This window comes from Rutidosis leptorrhynchoides, chromosome 9 (genome assembly GCF_046630445.1).
Source record: "Rutidosis leptorrhynchoides isolate AG116_Rl617_1_P2 chromosome 9, CSIRO_AGI_Rlap_v1, whole genome shotgun sequence".
Classification (NCBI taxonomy): domain Eukaryota; kingdom Viridiplantae; phylum Streptophyta; class Magnoliopsida; order Asterales; family Asteraceae; genus Rutidosis; species Rutidosis leptorrhynchoides.
In genome coordinates, this window is record NC_092341.1 from 6,417,360 (window position 1) to 6,439,289 (window position 21,930).

The 21,930-nt window shown below is 33.9% G+C and overlaps 1 protein-coding gene across 2 annotated transcripts in view; it reads right to left on the minus strand.

The window, feature by feature from the left end:
• Window positions 1-1,503: 1,503 nt before the first annotated feature.
• Window positions 1,504-21,930, minus strand: part of LOC139867717 (midasin) — a 28,275-nt gene continuing 7,848 nt past the window's right edge. The window contains exons 20-76 of one of the 2 annotated variants that reach the window (XM_071856080.1): window positions 21,604-21,894; window positions 20,952-21,145; window positions 20,798-20,861; window positions 20,555-20,708; window positions 20,311-20,384; window positions 20,033-20,168; window positions 19,765-19,863; window positions 19,521-19,621; window positions 19,340-19,429; window positions 19,165-19,230; window positions 18,912-19,076; window positions 18,209-18,416; window positions 17,259-18,112; window positions 15,339-16,850; window positions 15,068-15,236; window positions 14,899-14,964; window positions 14,687-14,769; window positions 14,363-14,602; window positions 14,077-14,212; window positions 13,913-13,998; window positions 13,723-13,808; window positions 13,350-13,491; window positions 13,180-13,251; window positions 12,966-13,089; window positions 12,723-12,877; window positions 12,520-12,633; window positions 12,271-12,420; window positions 11,989-12,168; window positions 11,701-11,889; window positions 11,505-11,606; window positions 11,169-11,399; window positions 10,969-11,091; window positions 10,796-10,877; window positions 10,575-10,687; window positions 10,315-10,482; window positions 10,012-10,087; window positions 9,810-9,922; window positions 9,558-9,637; window positions 9,353-9,466; window positions 9,157-9,225; window positions 8,903-9,038; window positions 8,644-8,810; window positions 8,256-8,359; window positions 7,954-8,183; window positions 7,293-7,559; window positions 6,832-7,029; window positions 6,583-6,735; window positions 5,850-6,074; window positions 5,474-5,755; window positions 5,250-5,387; window positions 4,955-5,149; window positions 3,087-4,856; window positions 2,607-2,888; window positions 2,326-2,505; window positions 2,124-2,222; window positions 1,893-2,021; window positions 1,504-1,784 (exon numbers count right to left, since the gene is read on the minus strand). In XM_071856080.1, the coding sequence (XP_071712181.1) occupies window positions 1,752-1,784; window positions 1,893-2,021; window positions 2,124-2,222; window positions 2,326-2,505; window positions 2,607-2,888; window positions 3,087-4,856; window positions 4,955-5,149; window positions 5,250-5,387; window positions 5,474-5,755; window positions 5,850-6,074; window positions 6,583-6,735; window positions 6,832-7,029; window positions 7,293-7,559; window positions 7,954-8,183; window positions 8,256-8,359; window positions 8,644-8,810; window positions 8,903-9,038; window positions 9,157-9,225; window positions 9,353-9,466; window positions 9,558-9,637; window positions 9,810-9,922; window positions 10,012-10,087; window positions 10,315-10,482; window positions 10,575-10,687; window positions 10,796-10,877; window positions 10,969-11,091; window positions 11,169-11,399; window positions 11,505-11,606; window positions 11,701-11,889; window positions 11,989-12,168; window positions 12,271-12,420; window positions 12,520-12,633; window positions 12,723-12,877; window positions 12,966-13,089; window positions 13,180-13,251; window positions 13,350-13,491; window positions 13,723-13,808; window positions 13,913-13,998; window positions 14,077-14,212; window positions 14,363-14,602; window positions 14,687-14,769; window positions 14,899-14,964; window positions 15,068-15,236; window positions 15,339-16,850; window positions 17,259-18,112; window positions 18,209-18,416; window positions 18,912-19,076; window positions 19,165-19,230; window positions 19,340-19,429; window positions 19,521-19,621; window positions 19,765-19,863; window positions 20,033-20,168; window positions 20,311-20,384; window positions 20,555-20,708; window positions 20,798-20,861; window positions 20,952-21,145; window positions 21,604-21,894 (11,859 nt within the window). In that variant the 3' untranslated portion in view covers window positions 1,504-1,751. Of the gene's footprint in view, window positions 1,785-1,892; window positions 2,022-2,123; window positions 2,223-2,325; window positions 2,506-2,606; window positions 2,889-3,086; window positions 4,857-4,954; window positions 5,150-5,249; window positions 5,388-5,473; window positions 5,756-5,849; window positions 6,075-6,582; window positions 6,736-6,831; window positions 7,030-7,292; window positions 7,560-7,953; window positions 8,184-8,255; window positions 8,360-8,643; window positions 8,811-8,902; window positions 9,039-9,156; window positions 9,226-9,352; window positions 9,467-9,557; window positions 9,638-9,809; window positions 9,923-10,011; window positions 10,088-10,314; window positions 10,483-10,574; window positions 10,688-10,795; window positions 10,878-10,968; window positions 11,092-11,168; window positions 11,400-11,504; window positions 11,607-11,700; window positions 11,890-11,988; window positions 12,169-12,270; window positions 12,421-12,519; window positions 12,634-12,722; window positions 12,878-12,965; window positions 13,090-13,179; window positions 13,252-13,349; window positions 13,492-13,722; window positions 13,809-13,912; window positions 13,999-14,076; window positions 14,213-14,362; window positions 14,603-14,686; window positions 14,770-14,898; window positions 14,965-15,067; window positions 15,237-15,338; window positions 16,851-17,258; window positions 18,113-18,208; window positions 18,417-18,911; window positions 19,077-19,164; window positions 19,231-19,339; window positions 19,430-19,520; window positions 19,622-19,764; window positions 19,864-20,032; window positions 20,172-20,310; window positions 20,385-20,554; window positions 20,709-20,797; window positions 20,862-20,951; window positions 21,146-21,603; window positions 21,895-21,930 lie in introns of both variants that reach the window. The other variant, XM_071856079.1, reaches the window with a different exon arrangement.

Consider the following 21,930-nt stretch of genomic DNA (forward strand, 5'->3'; position numbering starts at 1 on the left):
TTGTGTTTTTTTTTCTTTTTTCGCTTGTAGCTCGTGTTGCTTTAATCTGTATTTAAAGTTTGGTTGTTTGTGAGGTTGTAGGGCTTGTCCTATAACTCCGTGCTTCAGTTGTATATTGTTTTTTGATATCAATATATTCACCGGGTGAACCCCTTTTACGCAAAAAAAAAAAAAAAAAAAAAAAAATCATGCATTAGTATTACACATGATATGTACGGAGTATACACTATTTCATTTTATTATAAAAATGAATGATGATGATGATGAATTCTAGTCTAACTATGATATCACAGGACTCATTTAAGAACTTTTGCTAAAAAAAAATATTCTTTAAAGTGTCTAGAACACCACTAAATTTAATCGTATGACCCAACATATTTTGTCAAATTTATAGGATATCTTTTAAATTGAATATTACACCACTAAATCTATTTACCAGGACTCCATATATTTTTGAATTTATAAATTAATTTAAAGTAAACTGCCACTAAAATAACATTCAAATATAATTAGTAGTGAAAAAAATTTCGGGACCTCATTGAATTAGAATTCCCGAATCATCATTGGTGATGTTGATGATGATCATATTTTTATTTTTACTCTTTTACTTTCTAAGTATTATATTTAAATTCTTCTCAAAATCGTTCTTTCTTTATGGGTAATGATATATTCATCATTCAAATTACTTCATTCACCATAAACTGTGCATTAGTAGGTTGTACTGTACAATTAAATATTAAATATTTACGGTGGATATAGTAATTTTAATGGTGGATATATCATTATCCTTTCTTTATACTTATTTTCATTTCAATTTTATTTATAAGTTTTTCATTGCTTAAAGTGACTTGATTTTTATTTTATGTTTAGAAATATTAGTTGAATATATTTTAGAGTAATCTTATTTGGAGCACTCTAAATGATCGCTTGAATGTATTTTCAAACACTTTAATTTATTGAATAAGAAAATATATTTTTTAGAGCAATACGATGTGCAATTCGAAATATTTGAAGTAGTATAAACTTTAAGTCGATCATTATGGTTTTTGAGATATATAGCTATAAAAAATGATGTGTTAATTGATGTTATTTAGTAGTTTATACGAGAGCTCCTATACTTATGTCGATTTGTTAACGTACTATATATGAGGTCAATTATTGCTTACAAATAAAATGCAGATTTGTGTGTTTTAAAGAAAATATTAATGATCGGATGGTATGAATAGAAAATAACAAAGACACTTGTTTTGGATATATTTTTAAAGGAACATGGAATTGGAAAATTATGTTTTCACCACACATGAGTTTGGTCAAAAACTCGGATATAAGGTACCGCGGAAAAATGATATTCGGATACATTTCTTTCTATCTTCACTTTTGAATTTGACCTCATTCAATTGCACATGTTCCTGTTTCTTTTGGGTTTTCAAGTGACAATGGAGGATAAATGGGTGGAACAAGATATAAGCAAATACAACCACCAGAACAGAGAATATCACCAAGTGAAAACAATGGAGGCTTTTGCAGTTTTTCATATATATCATATAAAAATCAGGATTTCACTAACAGAAAAGTTCAGAAGAGGAAAAGCTATACAAATCATCATACTGTACTACCTTCCAAAACTACAAAACTGTATACATTTTCCTTCCCTCAAATGTTTTCAAAATCTAGATATTTTGTTTGTATGTGTTCTTCTATGTGATATGAACATCTTCATGTTTGTGTAAAAGCCAACCAAACCATTCTACTTAGGCCCCCGAATTTTGCATAAGCTCAAACCACTGCAATTAGATTAGTTACAAAACATGGTCATCAATCACCACCTTTTGAAAGAAGCAGAATGTATAAAATATAAGAAAAAAATAGATTAAAATTGCATGGCTGCTTACTTGTCTTAATAAATCAGCAAGTGTTCTTGGAAGATTTTCGATGTCCTTGAGGATGACATAAAATGGGAATGGGAAAGAATTCATATATTTGTCGAGATCACATTTTCCAGATTCATTAAACGAAGCTTTCTGAAAATAGGAATACATATGCATATCAAGAAGAGAGTATTATTACTATAACTTCCATTATATATGAACAATAAAAATAATATATATATGCACGCCAATTACCATAACTTCGGTTATGGATTCCTTTGGGTTATCCAAAATCAGAAACGCCACCATTCGTTTTTTGCTTAACATGTCTCTAACACAACGCTTCAGATTCTCCTATCGATACAAACGACAAAACAATTAAGACCTAAGTAGAAGGAAATAACAAAATTTTGATATGCGTACTACATCATATTAAAAAAAAAACCAAAGGGGGTACCTTTTCATGTAGACGACCATCAGCTATAATCAGCACAAGCTGTTCTAATGGATTTTGTCCAGATGGTAGTCGTGCGTTCATTACTGCAGAATCAAGTGTGTTATTTAAGTATTTCATTAGGTCAACCATCGGTGCATCTTCTATCGTGTTCTCTTGCTTGAATGTTAGACCCGACAGCATCTGATCCATTATAAAAAATATATACGGTTAGCTTAACAATACTACAAGTATATAATATAATATGTAATTTTTAAGTATATTATAGAAATAGAAATATTGACCTTAATTCCAGATTCGGAGGTGAATGGTTGATCAAAGTCATGAAGTAACTGAATATTTCCTTTTTTACCAAAACTTGCAACTGCCAAATTTCCAACTTCAAGTTGAGACATTGCACGACAAACTGTCACTAAAGCTTCCATAGCAACATTCCCACAATTGTTTTCTGACATGCTTCGTGAGTCATCGACAGCAATCACAACTTGATAGTTACGTTTATTAGGCCTTGTGCGTCTCAACCATATCTTATCTTTCCGATAGTGACTCGCGATATACGGAATTACCTGAAAATCACCATGCATAAATAAATTTCATATGTATAATGATGATAGATATAAAAAAGTTGTAGGCTTTATTAACATATGTGACTTTGGATCAGTTCCCAGGAGTCAATTGCATCTTAACTAGTTTTTGTTATTTATCTTTTATGTAACATAAACCAAATAAACCCATTATTGAAAGTGAAGATAAAAAGTTTATACCTTTTTCATGTTGATTCGTTTCCCGGTCTTATAGTCCCCTTGAAGCTTGCTAGCAAGAGTTGGCTCCATGACTAAACGCAACTGTTCGGCCAACTCTTGAGACAATCTTGTTGTCTGCAACTCATACTTTCTCCATAAAGCAGTAGCAGAATCTCTATTATCACCATAAACATATTCAAGTTTGTGGGACATACCCATATCATCATCATCAGCAACAGAAAGTTGACCAAAATGACTAACTTCCTCTGTCATATAAGATCTTTTTAAGTACACTGAACTCTCTAAATCGCTTTGGTCATAATCTTCACAATTGTTGATATCTTCCAAAGTTTCATCTGGGATTTCCTTTTCGTCAACTTCCATCTTATCACGACCCATATTTCCAATATTTAACGGTTTATTCTTAACAGGCTTAGCCTCAACGTTTTGTTCTTCAATGTCCATTTCAGAATCATCATCCATTTTGTCTGCAACTGCACCATCACCATTGTCATCATTAGGTTCTTTCCCTTCTAAATTTTTATCAATCTGTTCATTTTCTGCTGACCCAAGTGCCTGGGCGGATCCTTTATCCAACCCGGATGTAAACCCGTATTCATTTGCATCTTCATCTTCAACCTCCACCTCATCTTTAACCTCATCCTTATTCTCTTCCAAATCTACAGAAACTTTTGCTCTTTCTTTCCAGCTTTCAAGGGCATCACCAATATTACGTAACGGGTTTGGCTCGTTTTTCTGAACAGACGAATTGTCAACCTCGGGTAACTGTCTAACATGTTCGTCATTTACTTTCCCGCCTTTTGATGGGTCAGCTACACTAATTTCATTTTGTGTAGAATTAGGTAAACCTTGTATAGGCGCCAACTCACTTTGTGTATCGTTAGTATTAGACCATGTGGCTTCAGGTGCAGCACGACTCATGGATACTGTATTATTCGACCCGTTATTAGGTTGAGTGGCACAATCGTTATTTTCCTGATGTTCAGCAGCACTGAAATCATTGGCAACTGGTGCAGTGATGTCATTCTTTTGTTTCTCCATGTCAGCATCAGTGTTTTTATCTTGGTTATTATTTTCTTCTGTATCCATCTCATTATTTTCAGCCAACGAATCAGGTACGGTTTCATCCACGTTTTCTTGATTATTTTCGTCTCCACCATCGTTAAGCTCTGCTGACTCATCGACCGTTTCTGTACCACCTTCATTGTCATCTACATCATCATCTTGCTGATTCATGTCGATGTCATCATCGGGTCCCGCATCAGGCTCATCAGGTTTCAACCCTGTAGGTTCAGCAAACGCCTCATCTTTATCTAAATTCATAGCTTCAACATCTTCAGTATTTGCCATGTCATCATCTTGATCATCATTATCATCATTCGGTTTGTTGGATTCATCACGATCCAATTCACCAGCTTCATCAGTATTCGCCATGTCATCATCTTCTTCTTTAGCTCTAAGCTCTCTGCCACTAGAATCATCATCCTTAACTGACGGCCCAGTCTCGTACTTTTCCTTTTTATCAGGGTTATCATCATCATTTTCATCATCTTTTTTATCCTGAAGTTTCTCATCAACAACTTCACTGTCATCTCCAGTTTCTCCCATGGCAGAATCCAGTTCAGGCTCGTCAGCTTCATCATCATCATTTTCTTCATCATTTTCATCCTCACTAAGATCAAAGGCATCAGCTTTAAAATCTTCATCCATCTCGATACCTTTATCATTTTTACTCGGGACATTGTCCTGGGCATCTTGTTCTTCACCCCCCTGTAGTATCCAAAAATTAATAATTTTAATTATATATAAAAGAATTAATGCATCTGTTCGAATGACAATTAGAATATATATGTCACAAAATTAGGTACCTTTTCAGTTCCAAGTAGTTGATCTTCATCTTCTATTTGGTCACTGACATCTTTAATCCCAGCACCTTCACCCATACCAGTTCCAGTAGCATCTTGTGTACCATTTTCTTCTTCTTGGTTTTCAATGGAGCACCCAAAACCTTGCGAGTATAATGAAGCAAAAATCTCTGCAAGTGCATGAGTAATCATAGACAACTGCACCAAACAAAAAGCCAAAAAAGATAAATATCTAACATCTTTAATCATACATTATACAACATTTTGCCTTCACTGGTATACAAATTGTGAAACTTACGGTTCGGTGGGCCACCATGAAGTCATTAAGAAGACCATTGCCAAAGGTAATCATTAGGTCCAATAGTGAGTAAAGATGTTTCAACTGTGCCTCAACAACAAGATCAAGACTTGTATCTTCATTCCCATAAAGGTCGGCCTGGGTAAAATCTTTAAGATTAGAGATCCGAATACGTTCAAAATACAGTCCTAACAAAGAATGATGATAGAATATAGGTTACTTACAGCAAAGTCAAGTGTTTTAACTAATTCGTCATGAATAGTTTGCAACTGTAGATTCTCTACTCGAGAAGTAAACAAGGATTGCCAGGTGTTGATATCTTCTGGGTCAGGTTTATCATTGACTGACTTAATTCGGTCAAAGCCATCCATAACGAGTTTGCATACTTTCCTAACGGACTCGGTGAACTGAGACTCAGCGTTCAAAATGACATCGGCATTTTGAATTCTTACTGACTTGTTCTTCGCTTCCAAAGCAGAATGATAGTATTCATCTAAATTGATTCCCTGAAAGATTCAATGAAAGTTGCATAAGTAGACATGAAAACGTATAAGGCACAAAAGATAAGATTGATATTATTATAAGTTTTAAGTTATATACCTTGGTGACGATATCGCCAAAATGGTCAAGTAGAACGTGTTTTGCTAACCCTGCATGAACATCTTCATTACGTGTAACACGTAATTGTTCCTTGAAATCCCTGATTAACAAAAAGTTTTGTTGGACAAAGTCTTCCATTTGCTTTGTAATGCCATGACGATAGAGTACAACTGATGTGTTAATTAGACAGCTACCATCACCAAACAGATAATTATCCAACAAATCCTGTCCAAGACATGATGTTAGTGTTTGACTTCAATTTTAACAAAGATGATAAACGATAAAATTCCATAAATGCTCAAAAATGGGTCATTGTATACATAAAATAACTAAATTACCCTTTTCTCTTGTCGTTTTCGGATAGTTTGGATCTAAACGGACAAAGGGTACTTTAGTCAATTAGGTGGATGAGGGGCTTTTGAACAATATGTAAACTTATTGAACCCGAAAAGGTGGAAAAAGTATGAGTGACAGTTAGATGAATCAGTGTAAACCACAGGGACCAGTTATAGATTTTATTAAATATAATAGTAATATAGTTAATACTTATATAACAAAAATAATAGTTACTTTGGGGTATAACAAAAAACCATTTAATGTCTTCTGCTGTCACAGAAAATAATTGAATTAGGGAAAAGATGAATATGATAATAGATAAATATATAAGTCAACAGTTTGTAAAATATACATTCAGAAAATAATAAAAATTTTTGATTTATAAAAAAAGTAGTACCTTGGATATCTTGAATTCAGGACTAAACTTCTCGAGGAGAAGACGTATCCGACAAGCAGCAGCTCCTACAATTTTACAATCATGGTTGTTTTCAACAGTCGATAGCAGCAAACATTCATCATCTAAGGTGTTGCACAATGTATCAAACAGTTGCTGCAAACAGTGAATTAAAAAGCTGAGCATCTTCATAAAAAAAAAAGGTCAACAGTAGTTATCATTATATATAAAAATGTGCATTCATCGAACAACCTTTTGTCGCTGCATGCATTTATAAACAATTTCCTGATTGTGTGAAAAGGAGCACCCAGAACTGTTTGAAAACAAACTCTGTAGTGGCAAACTACGTTTCTTTAAGCGATCCAAACCCTCGGCTAAATTATAAGCTGCCACTCTATGTGATTTTTGTATCTCAACTAGATGATCAATGTACGAAACAGACCTATTAACCTACACAAAAAAAAAAAAAAAAAAAAAAAAATTAGGTACATCAAATTGAAAGCATAAACTTTGCACAAACTTTACAGATTACATGGAACTTAATGGTACTATAAAAGGTGGGGCATTTACACCCAAGGAGTTTTAATTGCGTAACCCATATAGGGAACACACTGAAAAACACCAGTTTTGACATGTTACACAATCTACTGACCCATAAAGGTGGAACATTTACACCAGTTTTGAAAAGCAAATTAATTAGGCCAACAAATTACCTCGTCGAGTTTAAAATCCTCATGAAAGTTCGAGCAGACTAGTCTTAAATGGACCAGTGAGGATATACTTTTGAAGAAGTACTCATTTGCAGTTTTCCAGTCGGTTTCAAGACGACTATCCATAGAAAGATTCCGGGCCTTTTCTAGGGCAGCAACATCAAGGTTTTCAGAAGACAGCCTGTTTTCTTTTAGTAGCAAATGCTCGATAATGTAGGATGGTTGTAGAAACCATCTGCCTGATTTGTCTTTGTCTGCCACTGACTCATCCTATAATGATGCAACCCCACCAGAAGAAAATAACTATTAAAGATACATCTACAAGATACTTTAATAATTATAATAAACTAAAGACAAAACAAATTATAAATCAAGTTCCAATTTCCTTATAAACGTGTTGATCAATGATATGTAACTTCTGGCTAAAAATGACACTCAAATAGGATGAGCACGTCATATATTAAATTATAAAAGTTAATTTAAAAGGAATGATATCAATTGTAATCATACTTAACACAACTGTTTATTGAGATTAACTAGACAAACAAGTATTCAGGACAACCCAACACGTTTATTAAGAATACTACTTAACACAAGACTTAACCAATTTTACAAAAGAATAATGATAAGTATTAAGCAAAACTAAGGACTCAAACTGTGATACCTCAGTTGAAGTAGATGTGTGTTTGGATAATCCTCTTTTCAATAGCTTTAGAAGTTCAGTATGAGCCCTTTGTTTTGCTAATTTCCTCTTTTCATCCTTCCAAATTTCGCCACAATCAATTACATTTGAACCGAGTCTTTGTAATGTGTACTGAACTTGTGTCCATTCTTCCTTACTAACACCACTTGAGGATTGAGAATCTATAAACTTGCTAACATTATCAACATTGCCTGCAAATCACCGTTGAGTTACAACCAATAGATAGATTAAGAAAAAAATTAATTGAATAAAAAATTTCGAACCTTTTGCTTCCTCCAATGAGACACATGCGTAGTCAGCTTTGATTCCCTTCACAATCTCTATTGCAAGATCTAATTTATTTCTCCAAGTAGAGGGCCATGTGAACCTGAAACTCATGTTAAATGTAATGAGAACATAAGCATAACAAATTATGTTGAGTAATGGGTCAAAATGGACTCTGATTCAAACTAGTCGGGTCAGCTATGAAACAATTTTTTTTTTGTCTATTTTCCTAGTACAAATAAATTCATAAGCTTTTAACAAACCATTTTGAAGCACAGTGGATTTCAACCGATTCATATTGTAGTTGGCATACAGGTTCAATTTTCTATGTCTAATAAACATATTCCATAAATAAATGTAGGAACAAACCAGAGCATATGTACGTACCTCTTTCTATCATCGAAATTAGTTTCGTGACATGCAACGTCAAGAATCCGCTTGTATTTCTCAAAAGAATCACAAAATATAGTACCATCATTAGCTGATATTGGTTTTTCTACACATAGAGCTGCTGCTGGACTGAGAATAAGCAATACAGGCTGTTTTAGCACATCCTGTGACATTAAAACATAAATGGTCAAAAAAAAAACAAGAAATAAACATGTTTAATAAACCCCAATAAACTAGTCGAAAGGTTTCCACTCACAGTATACTTCAGGATCAACTTTTTAAATTTCTCACGTGTCTTTTTTGAAGTTTCCATATCCCATTTGCGCGAGTTCTTGAGTTCTTTCAACTCCCCGTCAATATTCTTCCTATTAGATGCTAACTTCTCCAAAATACTACATTACAGAAAACAGTAGATGTTAATAAAATAAATAATGTACCCGGCTAGCTAGACCTCATGAGATTATGTATAAAAATATAAGAAATAAATTGTTTACTTAAGCTAAAACTCACATAGGCAAGAACTGTATGTAGTCGCCGAAAGTATTATACAGAATCTTCATATTGTCATCATGACCACGACTGCACAGCAAAAAAAAAAAAAAAAAAAAACGATATAAAAAAGAGACCTGCATAAAATAAACTTATCTTCTTTTTAGTCAAGCAACTTTTCGAATTCTGCATTAGAGGAGACATCACATAGACAAACCTTAAATTAGATTCCTGATTTATTGCGGTGCTGATGTGGCCATGGAAGGCAAACACAAGTTGAAGACGCATTCTAAATTCCCCAATGCTAGAAGTCTCAAAAAACTGGTTCAAACTGTGCGTTAATTAAAATGCATATGTTAAAAATCTTTCACCAATTCTCTATAAATTTTAATCTTAGTTACATCAAACATTTAAAAACTTGCCTCTTCATCGTGGTCTCACTATAGTCGTTGGTATTCGTAGAATGACTTTGCCGAAGAAGGGAGTATAAAGAAAACCACAACTGCAATATACAACCAATCATACATAATAAACATCTAACAAGATTATAATAACAATATATAAGAACTACTAAGACAGACAAATGATAATTAAGACACAATTACGAATCTTTCTGATCAAGCAAAAAAACCCAAAAGGGTGTTTAAATGGCTAATTAGTTAAACCAGTTTTACCTGGCCGGCATTTGTGTCAAATTGAGCTTGAACTTCATCAAGTAAAGTGGGCCATGTGTCAAGTTCCATCTTTTGCCATGAGGACACAAGGTCAATAAGCGGATCTAGTTGTTCTGCAAATTGTGATGTGGTAAAAAATCACATTAGAGATCAGGTATAAAAATTTGGTCTCAATGTAAATATGAGACAAGTAAATACTTACTAGAAAGGGGGAACTTCGAAACAGTTTCTTGAAGGTTATGAACCCTGTTTAGTAGAAACTGCAAGCCCGACATAGCCTATTATAAGAGAAATAAAAAAAAAAGAACAATAAACACATAGTGAGATGTAGTAAATATACAAAGCATTATTAGTAAATGAACACCTGCAATAACAATATAGGAGAAAAACCAACAGAATAATACCATGCTTAATAAAAAAAACACACATATATAAGGTCTAAACGGATAAACAAAGTTGATAGATGTATTTGTAACACAAAATTAAGATAGTAAGAGTGTATGACCTTAGCGAGAGGGGTGTTCCAAGGTATAGACAAGATCATATCAGTAATATCCACAATTTTCTGAAGAGCAGGGTGGTTATCATCCCGTTCGCTTAAAAGACGACGGATTTCTTTTTGAAGATCCATTACTGGATCCACCATGTTTTTCAATGATGAAGCATTTGAGTCCTATGTCACCACCAAACAAACACAAAGTTATGAACAAGAAATATATATGTATATGGTCTTCTACAAACATAATAGATAAGAGCACAAAAGACCTTATAGAAGTTGTAAGCATTAACGGATTTCCGATCATGCTCCAAGCAAAGGCGTAGTACATGTTCTGGGATAAGCTTTTGATCCAAACTCGAGCATAACAGGCCCTGTAAATCTGAGAAGAATAGTATATAGAATGATATAAAACGAATATCCTAAATGCAACTAGACACGTGTCGGGTAATCAAAAAAAATACCTTTACAGTAATCATAAAGTCAGTACCTTTGATAACCATTGTACCCAAATTATAGGAGTCCAAGAAAGAATTCAGCTTATCAGAAGCAGATACTTGAATATATCCAGTCTGAGTATAATAAGCAAACAACAATTAGAAGCCATTTCAAGCAGTGGTAATAATATAATAAAAAGTAGAAAGGTCCAAAAAGTCAACTCACAGGTTGAAGGAGATTTGCCGAACCAAATACAGTAATATACACGTTGACCATTTTGTTCAACATAGATTCAGCCAAGTGATTCCATTCTTTTTCTAGGACTTCGTGCTCTTCATCAGTATTTTGCTATATGTGGCAAGTATTTACATAAGAGCTATAACCTAAGTATTAAAACAAGTAATCAGTTACACTCAAAATGTTACCTTTTCAACAGATTCTTCGATTTCCTCAGAAGCCAATTCTTGCCACTCTGAGAAAGCTTCGTTTGTGATTGAACATTCAACGCTAGATACATCCAATTCAATAACGTTTTTAATATCAAATGTACGAGGCCTGATTCTGTACTGTTGAGACTCGAGTTCTTCTTTGTTTTTAACTTGAATCTTCATTTTCATCCAATCGTTTACAAACTCATTAAATATGTCATCCAACAACTGACATAATAAGAAACATTAAACAATAAATATAAGTACACATAAATTTGGGCTATCTCTTAAAAAAAAGTTAAATAAATGATCTCAGCAATAAAAAGCTACTACCTTGAACGATGCTTTGTCAAGAAAACGTGCTTGGGCCACATAATCCACCACACGAAGAAGAATATTGTGTTGAATTGAAGCTTTCAGTTGAAAATCAGAACCCTAATACATCCATGAAATATGCACTGTTAATCCCAAATTACTAGAGATGATGGGTCAGCATTATATGATGATTTTAAGATGTGTCTAAACAGACCTCGTGATCAGCATTATTATCTTTGACGGAAGTAATCAAAGTATTCATCAATTTTATATCGTCTTCACCCATATAAGTAGGGAACGCTTTATCAAAGTTTGAGAGTTTGGCATTAAAGTTATTTTCTTCATCTGAAACAAATTTTCTTGCCATGCCTCTAGGGAACCTTACAAATGAATGAACTGCCCCCTGCAAAGATTTATATTTATATATTTATATATCAATTACCAAAAGAGTATTTGTGAGGTAGTATTTCGGACAAAAGAAAAACAGATTTAAATATATTACCAAAACATCATCAACGTTTTTCCGACCAGCTCTATTCGAAAATCCTTTATGTAAACCGCTTGACAGAACCAGCGACAAACCTAATTTCATCTCATATATTGCAACCTGAATAGGTTGAACAATATCAACATACTCTGGGAACTCATTAGATAATCGGTCAACAAAACGTGTTGCAGTTTGCTGTGAAAATATATAAAAAGGCAATTGTTAACCGCAGATACAAAAAAATTGCCACTACTACTAATAACAATTATATTTCTCATATAGCTAAGCCATTGATACCTGCCAATTATACACTTGGTCAGCAACCTGTTGCATATTTAAACTTCCCATATTCTCTAAAAAAACAAATGGTTTTGCAACCAAATTCAGAAATTCATTACATTCGGATCTCAAATTTTTAAACTTCCCAGGATCAGAACGGAATACAACCTGAAAATCAGAAGTAAACATGTAATTGCAAGTACAAATTTAAGGTGGAGAAAAAGAAAAAGAAAAAAAAAAAAAAGACAATTAATTAATAATATATACCTGTCTTCGGAGCCTATCTCTTTCGGCTTTAAGATTATTCAGTAATTTTGCTTTCTCAGTATCAGCTTGGCTTAAGACTGAGATTCCAGATAAATGCACACACTCATTTCGCACCTACAAAAAATGATTTGAAGATTATAACAAACATTCAAAGATAAAAAGAAGATTCCAGAATCGAAGTTAAATGGGCCAAATAATAATACTTGTATATCAAGCTCAAGTGATGTAATCCTCTCTGTCAGTTGTTCATATTTGAAATTCTTCTTCACAGCTGGATCCACGTCATCACAGCATTGTAAAAGACGATAGCGTAATCCCCCAATTCGTAACCAAGCACAACCAACTTCAAACAATGAATCTATCAAACACACAAACATATGGTTAGACAACACAAGAAAGAAAGAAAAAAAACATATTTTGATGATGACTCATCATCAGGTGTTTACCTGTTGGATTATTATGAGCATATAGCTCACGAAGGAGTGGCTTGATGAATTTATCTATTGAAGAAACCAGAACACGGTGGGTTGATGATGTCAGAAGAGATAAGATAACTGACACGTCAGCTTTCTGTTATATATATAACATAGTGTTAAAATTTGGCCCCAAAGGAAGATCTAATCAATTAAAATATATACCAACATTTCATATTTCCATTACCTGAGCTGAAAAAATATTTTTTATTCGGGAAAATTTGTCAGCTTCGAAGGACTTCTCATGGGCGAGTATAATCTGAAAGAAAGGATACAAATGAAATTAGAAATTCGAAAACTCAATGTTAATGTTAATAGTATTCAAATATTTATGACAGTAAAAAAAAAAAAGGTTGCCTGCTGAAAAAGGGATCGAGCAGATGACAAAAAGAAACTATGGCATTCAGCAACGTGTGGCGAACTTTGCCAAAGGTTGCGTGAAGCAACTCCAAGCTTCAACTTATGTGCATCTTTATCTTTGATGCCAATTGGATTTTGCCTAATGTCGTTCATCAAAATTTAACATTAATAAAAAGGGATGAAGATAAGAAACTACCCTTTAAAAAATCATATATAATAAGTTTAACTTCAAAGATTCTTTGGATATAAGTATTAATATCAGTAACTTTATAAATAATAATTCAAAAACTTAAAACAACTTATATTGCATGACCATGTTGACACAAATTGACAGAGATAAAGGAAGACATGTATCTACAAAATTCCTTACATAAATTTGTCTAGCAACAATGTTGTCACCGGCTGAAAAAGCATGTCAGGTACCAGATCTGCATAATCATGCTGGCTCAACTTTTTCTGCAATCACATAATAGCCACAAACAACAATAAAGTAAAACACTATTTTATACCCAAATCAAAGAATCATCCTTAGAAAACCATAAATACATCATGTTGTATACCTTCTCACAATTCAAACGATGCGTCCACAAAGATGTATGCCAATTGAACCACAACTCAAGAACTGTGCTAGAAACGCTTGCATGTGCTGTATAAATAGAGAGATAAGTATAAGGTGAATGTTATAAGGGCAATTATCTGTGTAGAAAAAAAAAATTGCACTGACCAGATTGGACACATGTCCCAGCACCATGAACCCATGAAATTTTCTGATAAGGAGAGAAATCGGTTGGAGGCCTTGACGACATGTTTAGTGAAAACTCTATAGCAGATTTCAGAAGCCCACGCAAACAAGATAAACCCTAACATGTATGGTCAATTTATCTATGGTCAGAGCCTAATACATACATTTTATACATGTAACCATATTGGACACATGTCCAAATTCGAGCAATCAAATAGATAAAATCAGTAATGTGTAAGTAATCGGGTGAGATGATGATAAAACTTACAGATTCGGATTCGCTGTCATCAAGAGTAATAATATCTTTGGATAACATTTGAAGTAGCCTCATATCAAGACCAAAACTAGTATTATCATTTAAAGGTACAGTATCAACCCAACAGCTTAATCCACAAGGTTGGCACAACATGTCTGAATTCATCATGCAACAACTTAATGGATCTTGTTCATTAGTCCCTTTGTTCTTTTCCAGCTTGTCCTTTTCGTAATGGAGCTTATTTGAAAACATCTGCAAAAGTCAAATATAAGCATTCACTTTACTATACATCGTTTATAATCACACATCACATAATGAAACATCGTATAAATGTACCAGATACATCTCCTCCATCTGCTGTAAAACATCAAGGTTGTCTTCATCTACATTACTCATGATATATGTAGACATGCAAACACCTTCATAATGAATGACAAATAGATCAGAATGTGTGTGTGTGTGTATATACACTTAGAGAGAATAGTTGAGAGAAACAGTTGGAAGAAGGTTCTAGAATACAAAAACCAACAGAAATTTTGCAACTTTACCTTCCATGGCAAGACGCCGTATTTCAGGATTTGTAGAAACGGCAATCTGAATGGAGGCTTCATGGTCTACATATACACGTGATGTTACATAGACAGATAGAGAAAAGAAGAAGCCGTCAAACAAACTAGTGAAATAAAAAAAAAAGATATATAGACTGTAAAGAAATACCTAGTTCTAGCAAGTTGATATCTCTATTCCAAACGGAACGACAAAGGTTTATAAGCTGCTGTTGCTTTGTATATATCTCAAATGAAGAAGGTGAAAACGGATGACCACCATATGCCCACAGTAACGATTTCTGTGAATCTAAATACACCGATAAAATTCCTTCCAGATCCTTCATGTCACCCCACAAAATTGAACTCCATACTCAGTATAAGAAAAAAAAATAATAATAAAATAAAATAAAAGAGAAAAAGGTGAGTAAGAGAGAGGGTACCTGGACTTCTTCTTTAGCACAAAACTCTTTCAACCTTTTAGCAGTCTTCAACAACGAACGCCATGATATTGGCAAGGAATCAAAATGAGACGAAACGATCCCATTCCAAGCTGATACATGATCATCAATGAGCTTTCCATAAAGTTCAAAAAGCACATCAAACAAAGGAGAATCAACAAGCATATCAAGAACTCTTTCTTCAAGCCTCCTTAAAGATTCTAGAACAGGGATGAAACATCGAGTCTTATCACCATACTTAAACTCGCTCTCAGCATGCCATTGTTGATAGCTAACCCTTAAAAACCCGATACACTTAACAGCATTAGCAAATCGTTGACTACACGACTTTAATTCCAGTGAATTCAAATTGGCATAATCCAATGAAAGCATTGGAGTAGAATAAGATGATACCAAATTCTTATTCATTGTTTTATGACAATCTTTTATACAATTCCATATTGAATGACACAATTCTTCGTTCAGATTCTTTATAAAGGAAGAAAAGAAAGAACAGTATCCATTTAAATGATCACCGATCCATTTAAACCATAAAAGATAAAGGTTAAGGTCGTGTTCGGTGGTAGCCTGTTCAATAGTCCAGTTAGCAGCAAACGAAAGTTTCTTGTACGTGAGTGACACATCATCAGCAGCTCTTGTCTGGTTAACAACAACAGTACCCAACCCTGTGACATCAGCTTTTGGGTATGTGGTGTCATGCAAACGCCCTAAATCGGTTACATACGTCGTCATGGAATCACTGTTACATCCAACATGTTCGATTGAACGTCGACCCAAAGCAGCAGCAGCCTGGAACGAATTTGAAGCGATCTGAGAACCAAGATACTCGACATACATGCAGTTCTGTTTAACAGAAGATTCAATCGAGTACCATACATAATCGCGTACCATCAAGGTTGTGGGCCATCCGCCAGGTAAGCATAAAGAAGAATTTCGATAGGATTTATGATTGTAAAGTTCATGCATTGATAAGTAAGAACCAAGCACTTCATCAACAACATATTTTCCCTCTAATTCACCTAAAGAAGATAGATACGTGTGCTCAAAACTGATTTTCAAGCTCCAATAAGCCTGATTCCCATTAGTAAGAAGCCGATTAAATAACTGAACCCATCGCATAAGTTCAAGATTTGAAATGTTGACTTTATGCTGCAACCCACTCATTTTAGCACAAAGATGAGCTTTAGCCATTGCTTCAACTAAATGTTCACCGGGTATATTTGAAAGTACAAGAAATCTCTTTACATCTTTGAGTTCATTTTCATTTTCATCATGGGTCCCACCATTAATCGAACAGTAAGGCTGCATCAAATAGATTTCGACACCTCTATTACGCATGGCTCGTGATACTTCACCATAGGTTGGGTTAACCGTTAGAAACATCCGAAAGTTTGGGTGAGGACGAAGAACCATCGGTTTTCCATCTATAGAACCACATTCGTTGACCGTTATTGATCCAGATTGCTCAACTAGAGAGTTGATTCTATCAAGAACCTACAAAATAAGAGATAGGTGAAAAAAGTGACTTACAATATCAACAAAAGGCTGAACAAATGAATTCTAGATGTGACAAATGGGTGGGTTGCATAACAGGTAGAAAATGGTTCCATTTTGAAATCTTCACTATCTACTTATATTATGGGTCAAAAAGGGGCAACACGTCTATTTTATATAAAATTGAAGATCCAACTCCTTATATATGATGTATTCATTACAGATTGAGTTTTGGTGACTTTTAACCCATTTGACTCTTTTCCCTTTGAGACAAATAGACCCATTCATGACAATATGGGTAAAAATACAAACTCTAGTAGATATAAAGATATTAACTATCAAAAAACACATAAAGATATCAACTATAAGAACATAAAATTGATTAAAACCATTAAGTAGAACACCAACCGTTGGGTTGCAAAGATTAGCATTCTCGAGTACAATCCATTCACCATTCTCTATGGCCTTAATAAGCAATCCAGTTACCCATTCAAACTTTGCAGGATACAACTGTTTCTCTTGATCATCTTGCAACCTTTTAACAATCTTCATTAACCTATCGAGATCTTCAATATCTTTTTCCATAACCGATTTTAAAATCTCAATAATATCAACTAAGAAAGGAAGAGATTTGAAAAGTTCCTGTATCCAATTTTCAACAGATGAACTAACAAAGCTTGCAGAACCATGATCCATACGTGAGGTAAAAGACAGCCATTGGGCAATCAAACCCTTCTGTTTTGTAAAAGATTTGACAGACATGTATGCATTCATGTATCGGTCAACTTGTTCAATGGCCAATCGATAATGTCGAATAGCATTATACTGCTCGAAACATCCAAGTAACTCGGATATATCAGTAGCAGATGAAAGATTAAGTTCATTTAACACGTTTCCAGTTAACTGTGCCATTAATCTTATTAAAGATGTTTTACCAGATGCTGCAGGACCAATCAGCAAAACTAACCACTGATGATGTAAGCATTGTGCTATGGTTTCCAAAATTTGACGCTGACCTGGCAGAATTTTTAGGTCACATGAAGATACTGTGGATGATTGCATGTTATTCCTTTTCACAAATGTGTTTCCAATAATCAAGTTTTCTGTATCAAGCTGCAAACGAGGGTATAGATTTATAAATGGTTTCACGCCGAAAACTTGCTCGTATAGCTGAACAACTTGTTGACGGTCAGCAGATGAACGCATCCGTTGGACATACACAGTGTTGAGAAAACAGTCGGTTTTTGAACTTTCGGGAGCACCTAAAAAAAGTTGAAACATTTATTTATTTATTAAAAATGATTCTTGAAAGATAAAAAGATAGATGGATGAAGGGGGAAAGATATTAAGAATAAAACCTTCTATAATCTGGCATGAACGAATAACGTCTCGTAAATTGAACTCCCATGGTGATCCAGATTGACCAAATTTATGGTTTACCATTGTATCCTCGTACAAACGTTTATTGAATGTAATAAGTTTTGATAGCAAAGGCACTGGAATAGATGGGTGCAGTTTCTTACAGATGTGATTATGGTCTATCTCATCTAATTCATCAACGTATACCTGAAATAAAGTCAAAACATATGAGCAATAATGTCATCCCTCGAAAATGAGTATATACACGAGGTGTCAAAATGAGCAGGATGTTTAACATGTCATTATGGGTTGGAAATGTATAACTTCCAACTAATCACAAACTCGCCAACACTTTTTGTCCATTTATTTTCAAAACAATCAACTTAAAAAGTATTAGTAGTACATAATCATCAATAGTATTATGATAATATATAAAATCTGTTCATATAAAACAAATTACTACAAGGTTTAAACTTTTAAATAATAACGCTTTTAGCAGTAGGTTTACAAATAGATCTGTTTCATTGAGCTATGATCTTAAGCTGCAGTTCAAATTGAGCTATGATCTTAAGCTGCAGTTCAAACATATGTAACCCAAATTGGCCCATTTATATATAAGTATGTGTGTTCCAAAATAGCAAACGCCATCCAGCACATATGATAAATGTAGTCCCAATATATAACGGTGCACGTAATACCTACCTTAGTAAAACGGTTGAGGAAAGATTTGGGAAGGCCTTTTCTGCCACCCCCTTGAGTGGAAGGATTTTGACAAGCAAAAACTCTGAAAGACGAAGGGCACTTGAAGGTATGACCCAACTCTGGGATAAAAACTTCTGCTCGATGATCTAAAATTGCATTTAATCCCTGAAAAAAATAGATATATGTTAGTACAAATATCAAAAAAAGAATAATTAATGACTGTGCATATAGAATTATAAGATCAACTTAGAACCTCCAACACAGATTGAGGAGCAAGATTAAGTTCATCAAGCAAGACCCAAGATCCATTCTTTAAAGCCTGAATAAAAATGTTTCAAAAAAACGATATATTAAACATTAAACATACTTGGAAAGTTGATAATATTATATAAGTTATGCAAAACAATTTAAAATATAGTGTTTATAACCTGCAACAGGATACCATCAGACCAAGCAAACTGCATTCCATCATCACTTTCAACAGGCAAATCGGATCCCAGTAAATCCATCATGTCAGTCTATGATTAATTTAACAAACAGACAAGTTAACACCATAATAAAATAAAAAAAAGTACAAAAAAAATGGGATGAATGCAGAAATTTACTGACTTGCTCTGATAGGTTAATCCGTACAACAGAATGTCCAGAAAATTTTCCAAGTGCAAGGACTAAACTCGTCTTCCCAACACCTGGACTTCCTTCCAACAACACTACAAACCACAAATTGGAGAAGATGGTTAACTTCTCAAAAACCCATTTGACCTTTACCCGTTTGAACTGTTACCCAAGGTGCTACCTATTTGCCACCTTTAATAAATTCTTCAAAAACTCTACATCTTAACTTAATACATACCAGGTCTTTTAAGCTGCATAGCCCGCAACACACGTAGGGAATTTTCGCGAGTAGTTGGCGCCAGAAACTCAAATCCTTTAGCCTCAATACGCTTTTCACCTACGCGACACAAAAATGCATTGCATTAGGTAACTCAAGAATATTTCTATAACCACAAAAGACATTACAGAACAAAAAAAAAAGGACAGTAGACAACACAAAGAAAAACAATTTACTATACACACAATCCTTATTCAGATTACTACAAATACATACTCAAATGACTCACCTTTTTCGATATAGAAAGGAAAAGGATCAATTTTAAATAAACTGTCCACATCCATGTCATTACTAGACATTGCCTCACTAGACGTCAGAAGATCAGACCACCCCTTAATTTCTGTCTGATTCGATATCAGTGTACTCTTCTGGCACAGTCAACACATGAATTTCAATTAGAAGACATCGGTGTTAAGAACAGATGATCAAATAAAACCAACAGTTCAAAAAAAGATCAATGGACAACAGCATATATGTATATATGTATATATATATATTTACCAATACCTTTATCTTCTTAAAAAGAAACTCTAAACACTCCTCCCTCAAGTTGCCAGCCTCAACTTTAGAAATTCCGGTACCTATCGTTTTACAGCAATGACATTAAAGATTAAATGAATAAAATCGAAGAATACTTCTAAAAAAAAAAAAAACTATGAAACAAATGATGATTCAAACTATGACACTACTAAAACCGTCTAAAACCAATAGTGTTATTAAATGCTAAAAAGATTATCACTAGAGATCATACCTAAGCTTAGTCCATCAAGCAAAACAAGAAAGGCACCATGCAACAATGCAACTTCCGGACGTAAACTTTTCTCAGTCACGTTGATAAAATCTATCCAAGACAAAAGATCACGTACAGTAAGCATTCTTCCAGTTTGTTGTGTCTGATTAAACCACTGCAAACATAACAAATCATAATCAAAAACTAAATAAATATATGAAAGATACAATATTTCAACACAGAGTAACTTAAAGCAAAACACACCTCCCAGAAATTTATTATAACATTCGCCACCACACGAGAGAGTTCAGGATCTGAGATTGAGATCCTACATAACAGAACATGCATTAGACACTTACAATCCAGTTTAAATACTATTTAATTTACATCTTCTAATAAAAATAATAAACATACTTACTTTTCTAATGCAATAGACCTGAGTTCGGTTAACTCGCACACGGAAGGTACCCAAATCTCGGTAAATCGATTCCGAAGTGCTGGAGATAATTCTTTTTTACCATAATCACCACCGGGATTCATAGTCGCAAGTACAAAAAACTTTTCATGTGCTGTTATTTTCTCAAGTTCAGAACCTCCTTTTTCTGCCAAAGACTGTTAAAAAGGTAAAACTCAATATATATATATATATATATATATATATATATATATATATATATATACACTATTCAACATAAGTAAGAAACGAAGATATTTTTTACGCCGGTGGTCCCTCCTTTATACATCAAATTACATGTGGCGTTCCAGTTATTATTTTGAGCTCCAGTGATCCCTTAATTTAACAACTAGAGCCTTGGTGGTCCCTCCGTCTATTTTCCATTAAAAATGTCCGTTAAGTAGCATCACGTGATGTCGTTTAAGATGAATTAAACGTCATAAAACAACATGGATGGCACTTAACGGCCGTTTTTTAACAAAAAATAGACGGAGGGACCGCCAAGGCAACATTTGTAAAATTAAAAATAATGACAGAGACGTGGCATGCAATTTAATGTATACATAAGGGACCACTATCTAAAAAAGTAAAATAAAGATGATAAAAAAAACCGTACCAATTTCCTTTCGGGTTCCAAGACACTATTCAATCTTTCAAGAACGCTATCATCAGCCAAAGAAATTTCATCCACCAAAAACAAGTCACCATTTTTCATTGCTTGAACAAGAGGACCATCTTGCCAATTGAAAATGGTGCACCACTTTTGATGAAGAACAGATAGTTCTTGTCTAACTACTTTAAGAAAATCAACATCAGTTGATAATTGTCCTTGACCTTCGTAAAACTTTATCATCATTGTCACTTGATTAATAGTAGTGGAAGCTTGATTAATGTCAAAAGAGATTGCCTGCAATATTACATACCGTTAAACAACATAAAAAAG